At 32.6% G+C, this 10,763-nt stretch overlaps 1 protein-coding gene across 1 annotated transcript; it reads left to right on the forward strand.

Annotated features, from left to right (window-relative positions):
* Positions 1–2,065: 2,065 nt before the first annotated feature.
* On the forward strand, positions 2,066–4,833 carry LOC120077597 (acetylserotonin O-methyltransferase-like). The gene is made up of 2 exons (XM_039031533.1): positions 2,066–2,877; positions 4,460–4,833. Exons 1-2 carry the CDS (start codon positions 2,110–2,112, stop codon positions 4,766–4,768), a joined length of 1,077 nt encoding a protein of 358 aa, XP_038887461.1. The 5' UTR covers positions 2,066–2,109; the 3' UTR covers positions 4,769–4,833.
* Positions 4,834–10,763: the final 5,930 nt, after the last annotated feature.

Below are 10,763 nucleotides of genomic sequence, written 5' to 3' on the forward strand. Positions count from 1 at the left end.
GACATCGGGAGAAGTCAGATTTCCTGTAGTGTGTTGTGGGTGTCCAGCCCACTTGTTGCACAAGGGAGGCCTTACTTTAAACTTGTGTTTTTTGAGCCAATTGGGCCAAATTTGTAGGTTGTCCTATCTTCAAAGTCCTAAATTTACTTCTATGTGATATGGAGATGGATTAAAGAAAAATAGGGTGAAAAAGAAGCAAAAATCAGAGAGAAAGACAACAGTTCGGTGTTCCAGCGATAACTTTCACTAAATTGTCGATGGCAAGAGTTTGAACCGTTGGATCGCACTGAAAGTTGGTCAGCCTCTTCATGACACATAGTGTCTCGTTTTGAATGGTTAGATCGTTGTTTGGAGTTCTAATGTGTCCATAATCGCTACCAAACAGAACCTGCAAAACTAGATGATTTTCATTTTTTTATCTCTCAAGTGTTGATCTTTTACATGTGAAAGTATTGGTGGGTAGTGAACCTTTGTATGACTGACTTAGATTCTTTTTCTCTCAATTTTCTCATAATAAAAGAAATTGACACCGATGGACTTCTCACAAGTCCCATGGTTTTTACTTTTCACATAGAAGAGATTTTCCATGTATAATTTGTGTATGTTTTTTATTTTTAGTCTTCCATAATTTTGTGGTTTATTGCTATCAATTGTTGGCTGATCGCTTGATGATTATTTGATGATTTATTTGTGGTGTTTTAGAGAAAAATTATTTGGTTGATTGTTTTGGAAGAGATCCCAATGGGTTATTGTTATATTTCTGAATCCTATCATAACTTAAAATATATACATGAAAACTTGATCATATAATTCAATTGGCTAAAACATATATTCTCGAGCAAGCGATAGAGAATACTGCTAAGTCATCAATCTTGGTTAGTAAATTTCTATAAGAAGAAAAAAGACTGAAAAATGAAGGGTGAGCTTCACATCATCACGTAAGGATTAAGCATTTGGTTAAAACCCCACTTGCTGAAGTCACTTTCGCATTTCAATATTAGATAAACATGAGGACCATATCAAAACCAAAACCATACTGTCTAATTCAACATAGTATCTCATTGGGTTTTTATCTTAAAAATACTATGCCAAAAATGGATATTTTAAAAGGATTTTAATTAAAATTAAACGGAATATGAAAATCGAAAGTATATGTAGAAACTAATTTAAAATTTAACCCTATAATAGAAATTAATTTGACTTTAATGTCATTTAATGAAGAATTATTTCTCAGTACAGTCCCCACAGCTACAAAATAATTGAGATGATTTATGAGAAATTAATTTGTGATGATAAAACTTCTGCAATTAATTGTTTGGACCTTAACTTAAAGTTGGGATAATATATCTCTAAAACTAGTGCCTAGGACTTCTTATTTTATTTTATTTTTTTATCTTTTATAGAAATATCTATAAATATTCGATAAAGATAGGGTTTCATCTTAAAATCAATAGTATGTTCGCTCTTTCAAGACAATGACCCTATATTCATCATTCTTGGGTTGGATCTTAATTTTGGACTGAATATCTATTTAGATTTCATAAACTCTCATACTATGTTAGATATACATGAAAACCCACCAAAAAACTAATTGACAAAAAATAATAATAATAATAATTCATCCCGATTTGGTAACCATTTTATTGTTGAAAATTAAGGTTATTTTCTCTCAATTCCTTACAATGGTTCTCATCTTTCTTAAGTAAAAAAAATTGAATTCCTAACCAAATTTCACAAACATAAATACTCTTAAAAAAAAAATACATTTTTTTTAGTTTTCAAAACATTAACTTGGTTTTTTAAAAACATTGATAGAAATAGAGTAGATAAAAAAACAAGAAATTTGAAGGTAAAATGTTTGTTTATAGTGTTTATTATCAACCTCGGAGTCTGAGATCCAATCCCTCACCCTATATGTCGTCAAAAAAATGGAGATGAGGCTTAATTTCCAAAACTAAAACACAAAAAATTAAATACTTACCAAACGAGTTCCCAAATATTTTATAAATATTGTAAGATTTTTATGACGTAGGATCATCACCCATATATATATTAAGATAAGGACTTGCAAAACAAGCAGAGAATAGAGATAGAGATAATATCACAAGAATGGAAGAAACTATCACCAAAGAATCAAAATGGAAGAAAGAAGAAGAAGAGGCGAAGATCCAAATATACAAGTATGTATTTGGTTTTGCAGAAGCAGCAGCAATAAAATGTGCCATAGAGCTTAAAATCGCAGATGCCATCGAAAGCCATGGAAGACCGATGACATTATCTCAACTATCCACAGCTTTAAACTGCTCCCCACCACTTCTATTTCGCATCATGAGATTCCTCGTCCATCGCCGAATTTTCAAAGAAGAAACCACAGCTGAAAATGTCATAGGCTATTCTCAAACACCATTGTCTCATCTGCTCATCACTGTGGCTCCGTTGCTTGTGCTTGAGAATAGCCCAACAATTGTTGAATCATGGCATAATCTTAGTGCAAGGCTTAAGAACAATGACAGTACTAGTGATTTATTAGCACCATTTGAAGTAGCTCATGGGAAGGGTATCTGGAGCTATGCTGCAACAAATCCAGAATTCAATAGAATGTTTAATGAGGGTTTGGGTTGTAATGCTAGAGTTATTACTTTGCCTACCATACTTGAAAGTTGTGGAGATATATTTAATGGAATTGGAAGTTTGGTGGATGTGGGAGGAGGAAATGGGACTACTTTGAGTATTTTGGTTAAGGCTTTTCCATGGATGAAAGGTATTAACTTTGATCTTCCAAATGTTGTGTCAACTTCAGAAGAGTATAATGGTGTGGAACATGTTGCTGGGAATATGCTTCATTTTGTTCCAAATGCTGATGCTGCTTTCTTCATGGTTAGTATATTTATTTGTGATATATTTGTGTGTGTGTGAGGTGATCAATAAGGTTCTCTTTGATAACTATTTGATTTTTTGTTTTCGATTTTTGAAAATTTAGCCTATTTTCTCTCGATTTTTTATCATGGTTTGCATACTTCATAAGTAAAAGAGTTGAATTCTTAACTAAATTCCAAAAATAAAAACAAGTTTTCAAAATCTATTTTTTTCAGTTTTCAAAATTTGACTTGGTTTTTGAAAATAATGGTAAAATATAGATAAAGAATCCAAAAATTTAGAGGTAGAAGGAATATTTATAGGTTTAATTTTCAAAAACTAAAAATAAAAAATCAAATAGTTATCAAATGGTAGTTAAGTAATTAATGTTTGACTTTTAACTTTATTGGTTTCCATATATACCTCCTTTTGTAGCAAGTATGTCGATTGATAACTTTATTTTTTACTTTATTTTTGTTTTTTGTTTTTGTATTTTTTTTTTTTTTTTTTTTTTTTTTTTTTTTTTTTTTTCTTGTTTTACTTTAAAAAAAAGATCTAACTGCAATTGGTAAATGTTCCTTGGTATCTCTTGTTCTTTCATTTTTATTGAAAGACATAAATATAAATATATATGTTTGGAAATCATTTATTAAATGTTTTTTGCTTTTGAAAAATTCAATGGATTGTTGTCAAAAAGATTTTTTAGGATTTGTTTGATAACTTTCTAGTTTTTGGTATCTTGTTTTTTGTAATTTCCAACTTTTAAGAAAACGTTTGATAATTACTCTTGTTTCTTGTTTCTCAATTTTAAATCCGTTTTTAAACTTGTGTAACAAATTTGACTCAGACAAAACCAAGTTTATTGTTTATGCTTCAAGTTTTTTTTCTAAACCACAAATAAAACGTATTATTATATCATTTTTACTTCTAAAATACACAATAACTATCCAGAAGAATAGCATAAAGTGATTTATATTCATTTTTTTTTAAAAAAATATTTTCACGTTAAATTCCACTTCTTATACTTCAAAAATATGTTTTTTCATTTACTTTTTTTAAAAGAGAGAAACAGTTAATAAAGACAACTCTTTTTGTTTTCTTTATTCAAAAACAAAAATAAGAAATAAGAAACAAAGGAACGAAAACAAGGTGTTAGACAAAAAGAGTTTTTAAGGACATGTGTTTCTTAAATGATATTCTATTATTATTTGGAATATTTTTACGTATAGTAAAATGAGCCAATGATTTATAAATATAGAAAAATGTCATAATCTATCGGTGTTTATCTTTGTTTATCATTGATAAACGGTGATATTTTGTTATATTTGAAAATATTTCTAACAATTTTATCATTTAAAATAATAATAATTATTATTATTTGAGATATCTATTATTATTGTTATTATTAATATTATTATTTTAGACTATATGAACTTTGATACCATGCAGATTGAACTTCATGTTTATCTTACTATGTAAGAATTATATCAAATGGACCTTAATTTTCAGTCATGTGTGTTTGCTGTTTGAAAGCTTATTGTGTACATGATTGTATTTCTAGTAATGAGGTACAAAGTCAATGACTTTTAAGGTTAAATTGTAGTGGATTTTACATGCTTGGGATGATGAAGATTGCATCAAAATTTTGAAGAATTGCAAGGAAGCTATTCCAGAAGATAGAGGGAAGGTGATAATCATAGATTCAGTGATCGATGAAAAAGAAGAAAATAAGATGCTTTCAGATATAAGGTTAACTTTGGATATAATGATGATGACTCGTTCACGGAAGGGAAGAGAAAGAACTCATGACGAGTGGACACACCTTCTAATTAACAAGGCGGGTTTTAGTAGATGCATCATTACACCCATTCCTCATGCTGTTCCATCAATCATTCAAGCTTTTATGTCATAAATAACAATTATATTGTTCGAATTTTTAAGAATAAGTTGAAAAGGTTCTATCCATAATTTTAATTATTTTAAATGCTGAAATGATATTTTAAATAAAAAATAATAATAAAGAAGAAGATAAGGTAATGAGACTATGAGAGTGGAGGGAGAAGAAAGAGAAATAATGTTTTTTAAAATTTAAAATGTCATGTTAATATTTAAAATAATAAAAAATTATCTCCAAGAACTGAAAGGATATATTTTGAAACTTTAACAACATCTATTACATAATTGGCAATTAAAGAACACAAAAACGTAAAAAAAAATATCAATACATAGATATATGTGATTCACTAACGATGTATTAGCTACGTTCATGAGACAGAGGGATAACAGTATTATTCGAGAAAATTTTTTCTGAATACACCAAAACGGTGCCTCTAGGGGTTAGAGAGTTTATATAACGCATTACTCTAAACCATGGGGTCACACCTAAACCCTAGCGAGACCCTCGTACTTTATTGTTCGAAGTGCCAACAAACAAATTCAAGGCATTTCAACAACACTTATTATTGAAATTTAAGGATAAAAAAGTCATTTTTCCTAGAGCTTTTTCATTACGCATTGATCATTAATCCTTGTCAAAGTTGTGTGCTTCTGTTTCTAAAATAAAGGTTGTTATACTTAGTTATTTTGTAATGTATTTTGTATTATACGTAGGAATAATATTTTGGTGTATTTGAAGATACATCTATCTCTATGCAGAAATTCTATCACATACATAAAAAATAATTAAAATGTTTAAAAAAATATAGATAGAATGTGCCACGTGACAAATTATGATTGGACAATTTTATGAGAGATAAAAAGAAGAGAAAAAAAAACATATTGAAATTTTGAAGAAGGACAAAGAAGCCATTCCAAAATGTGAAGGGAAGGTGATAATTATAGAAGCAATAATTGAAGAAAAAAGTGAAAGAAAAAAAAAACAATTTATCAGATATGGGATTGATGTTTGATCTAGTGATGATGGCTCATACCAATAAAGGGAAGAAAACAACACTTGAAGAATGGGCATTTGTTATCCTATCCATTATTACACGCATTCAAGCTATACTTATTCAATGCTTCCCTTAAAACAAAACAACCAAGTTCTTCATATCTTCTTGAATCATGTTTTCATTATCTGTCTGAATCTATTTCTACCACATTCTCTTGATCTACTAAATCTTTATTCAACCGTGCTTTTTGTAATTTGCATTCGAGTAAAATAAGCTTTTGACTGTTAGAATTTGAACATTGTTTCTATTCGGTTCATAAGTTTTCAAAACAGAAGCTCATTGATTCTTGATATTTGAATAATTTAAGCTATTGTTTGACAACTATTTCGTTTTTTTATTTTCTGCTTTTAAAATTTATGGTAGTTCAATGTCCTCCAGTTTTCTTGTTATGATTTTTTTATTTCTTAAAGAAACACTTAAATTTTTAGTCAAATCATAAAAATAGAAAGAACGAAGAAAATAAGAAAATTATAATAAAAAATATTGATGAGAAAACGAAAAATCAAAATTAAACTAAATGGCTATCTAACTCGGCTTTGTTTCCATTTAGGTTTAGCTTTTTTAGTTTGTAGTTTCTTTAGGATTTTGTTTAAGGAAAAAAATGGCATTGGTATATGAAATTTAAAGCATCCTTCTATGGTTTTGAGTAAAGTTTGACCTCAATGATGAAATCTAGAACATAAGTGTCATACATAGAAAACTTCAAAGTTTTCAAAACCATGAGGTTCTTTTAATCTTTTTCTTGAAAAACCTTCTTAGTCTAGCTAGGCTTCCTTGTGTTTAAATAGCCCAACAAAATAGGAGAACTTAGCCAAATTAAAAGGCAATACCTCTGTTTTGAAAACATATCATATTATTTTTGTCAATGAGGATATTGCCTTTCAAAGTTTGGGAGTGAGTATTATATATGTAAAGTGTGTCCTTAGACGTTTCATGAAAATAAGAACAAAAAAATAGAAAAAGAAAAAGAAAAGAAGGTAGAGAGTTACTCCTTTTTTGGATTGACCAAGTGGTCAGGGGCATGCATGACACATTATGAATTCTACTGTGCGAAAGATTAATTTAAGAAATGAATATTTATCCAAGTGTGTGATTCTTGCCCATAGCTAGATATTTTCACCACAATTGTTAGTAAGCTAGAACAAATTGTCTAGGGTTACTTTGGATGTTAATCTCAGCAACTGCTCACCTTTTTTTAGCCTATTTAAAGCGTTTAATGTCATCATTGTTAGAAAGTTGAAATTACATTCCCTCCTACTTGAAGCAAAACAAAACAAAAAACAATTACAACTAAATTTCTTTTCTGCTTTATCTATAAAACAGATTAGTAAATAAAGAGTGCATGTAAATTGATGATTGAAATGTGTAATGAAAAGATTAGAAGAGAGTCTGGAATGGATGATGGATTCACCACCTTCTCTAAAATTGACTTGATTTCTTTATTAGAGACCTCTGCTTGTCCGTTTGTTTGGGGGGTGATATGTGGTGGCGATCTTATGATGGACATTAGATCAACAGTTTGCTAACAATGCGATTCACAAAGTAGGTCCCTTCGTCACTTATTAAGGCACGTGGGGGTGCCAAAACGAGTAAAGATGTTTCTCTACAAGAACTTAGAAATTGTCGCCGCATCGTTTGCAACACATGAAACAACTTCAATCCATTTGAAAACATAGTCGACAGCCAATAGAATGTATTTATGACTATTTGATGATGGAAATGGTCCCATGAAATCTATACCCCAGATGTCGAATAGCTCCACCTCCAATATGATGTTCATTGGCATCGCATTTTTTTCTAAAATGCTTCCAGTGTGTTAGCACTTATCGCATTTCATGGAGTATTCTCGTGCATCCTTAAACAAAGTGGGCCAGTAATACCCACATTGCAAAACTTTCGTTGTTGTGTGCTGTCCACCGAAATATCCTCCATAGGGTGATTCATGACATTGAAACAATATGCAATGGAAAACAGTCTCTGGAACACAGAGTCTCAATATCTGGTCTGGTCCCCTTTTCTAGAGATTTGAATCGTCCCAATAGTAGAATTTGCATTCATGAATGAGTCGCTTCTTTTGATGAGATGTGTAGTTTTCAGGGAATTGTTTCAGATCAAGAAGTTGACAATATCTGCATACCAGGATAGTTCCTCAATTTTAAGCAACTGCTCATCAGAAAATGAGGCGTTCACCTCCGACTGGATGCGATCCACTTCAAGATTCTCTAACCGCGATAAATGGTCAGCGACCTAGTTTGACTTAGTTCTCTGTTCCCTTTCAGTTGATTATTTCCATATTAAATTTTTGGAGTAAGAGTACCCATCGCATTAGTCTAGGTTTCGCATCTTTTTTGGTCATCAAATATCTTATCATCGAATGGTTTATGTGGACTATAACTTTTAATCCCAACAAGTAAGGTTTGAATTTTTCAATCGCAAAAATTACCGCTAAAAGTTCCTTCTCGGTGGTGGTGTAATTCACCTGCGTGGAGTTTAATGTTCTGCTAGCATATGCGATGGGGTGTAACATTGTCTTTACTTTTTGTGCCAAGACTGTCCCCATCGCATATTCGCTGGCATCGCACATAAGCTCGAATGGTTTTACCCAATCGGGTGCGATCAGAATTGGCGCTGTAGTCAAAGCGCCCTGTAGTATTTTGAATGCGATGAGGCAGTGTGAATCAAAATCAAAAGGTCTATCGGCTTCCAACAACGCATTCAACAATCGAGCGATTTTGGAGAAGTCCTTCACAAACCTTCTGTAAAACCCCGCGTGTCCTAAGAAACTTCTCAAAGCTTTCATATTTGCTAGAGATGGAAGTTTTTCTATGGCTTCAATTTTTGCTTTATCCACCTCTAGCCCATTCTTTGAAACGTTGTGTCCGAGCCCAATTCCTTCTTTGACCATAAAATGACACTTTTCTCAGTTTAGCACCAGATTAGTCTCTTCACTTCTTTTTAGTATTCTCTCCAGGTTTTGTAGATAGATTTCATATGTTTGCCCATAGACTGAGAAATCATCCATAAAAATTTCAACTGAGTCTTCAAGATACTCGAAAAGATTTCCATCACACACCTTTGAAATGTACTGGGTGCATTGCATAGTCCAAAAGGCATGCAACGAAAGGCAAATGTTCCATATGGATATGTGAACATGGTCTTTTCTTGATCCTCTGGTGCGATCATAATTTGGTTATAGTTGTGTACCCATCAAGGAAGCAGAAATAGTCATTTCTTACTAATCGATCGAGCATTTGATCAATGAAAGGTAAGGGGAAATGATCTTTCTTTATCACCACGTTAAGTTTCCTGTGGTCCATACAAACCTACCAACCCGTGACGGTTCTCATGGGGATCAACTCGTTGGTTGAGTTAGGAACTACTGTCATCCCACCCTTTTTGGGAACACACTACACGGGACTAACCCATGTGCTATCTGAGATAGGGTAGATAATGCCGACATCTAACCATTTGATGATTTCTTCTTTAACAACTTTTTTCATCACAAGATTCAGTCTGCGTTGAAGTTCTATCGAGCCTTTCTAGTTTTCTTCAAGCCGAATTCGATGCATGCAATACGTCAGGCTAATACCTCTGATGTCTGCGAGCATCCAACTGATTTCTCTAATATATTTCTTTAGAACACTGAGTAATGAAATTTCTTTTTCTTCAGGTAACGTGGAGGATATGATGACTGGTAAGGTTTCATTTTGGCCATGAATACGTACTTCAAGTGGGTTGGTAGAGTTTTTAGTTCCAGTGTAGGTGGTTGCTCTAAAGAGGGCTTCTGTGTTTTTCTTTCTTCTTCTAAATTCATAATTTCTTCATTTTTTCAATATCTCTATTATCGCATGACAAGTCTCTATGGATGCTGTCGCATTCTCTCTTTCTTCATTTTCATCCTCGGAATCCCAATCATCAATGCAAGTGTGTTCATCATCGGAATCTGATGAGCCTTCCTCATCTGGGAACTTCATTGCCTTGATAATATTGAACTTGGCTTCTTCCCGTTGATGCTCAATGTGATTTCTCCTCTGTGTACATCTATTTGAGCACGACCAGTAGACAAGAATGGTCGTCCCACTATGATTGGAACATCTTTATCCGCCTCATAATCCAGGATAATGAAGTCTGCAGGTAGAATGAATCTGTCTATTATTACCAAGACATCCTTTAATTTCCCTTCAAGGTGCATCAAGGACCTATCTGCGAGTTGGAGAGTCACCGTTGTGGGTGTTAGCTGTCCTACATTCAATCTTTTCAAGATTGAAAGGGGCATTAAGTTTATGTTTGCCCCAAGATTGCATAATGCTTGACCAATGTAAATCCCTCATATTGAGCAAGGTATTGTGAAATTGTCTGGCTTGCGCAACTTTGGTGGGATTATAGTATTGGATTCTTATGTCAATGCCACCATTGCAAATCTTTCAGTGCCTCTCTTCTTCGAGACAATGTCCTTAAAAAATTTGGCATACATCGGCATCTGCTCTATGGCTTCTATGAATGGAATATTGATGTGCAATTGTTTCAATATTTCCAGGAAACGATGATACTAACCATCATCGTTTTGTTTCTTTTTCAGTCTTTGAGGAAATGAAGGTAGCTGTACTTTCAATGTTTCATAATCTGGAGGCTTAGAGGTGATTGCATCTTCTAGTTCCATAGTCTTGGACTCCTTTAACTTAGTTTGCGATAGAGGTTTCTTTGATTCAATCGCAGGTTGCTCCTTTAACTCGGTCTTGCTAGGTTCTTTCTTGACTTCTATCCCCGCCTTTCCACTTCTTAGTGTGATTGCTTGGCAGTGTTATTTCCCTGTATTCCCCAGATTGTGTGGAAGCTCAGTTGAGCTAGGCAATGTCCCTTGAGGTTTGTTCTTTAGCTCTCCCGCAATTTGTCCTATTTGAATTTCCAAATTGCAGATGGATGTAGCTTGGTTTTGAAGGACTGTTTCATTCTTTT

Source organism: Benincasa hispida, chromosome 5 (assembly GCF_009727055.1).
Source record: "Benincasa hispida cultivar B227 chromosome 5, ASM972705v1, whole genome shotgun sequence".
NCBI classification, from domain to species: Eukaryota; Viridiplantae; Streptophyta; class Magnoliopsida; order Cucurbitales; family Cucurbitaceae; genus Benincasa; species Benincasa hispida.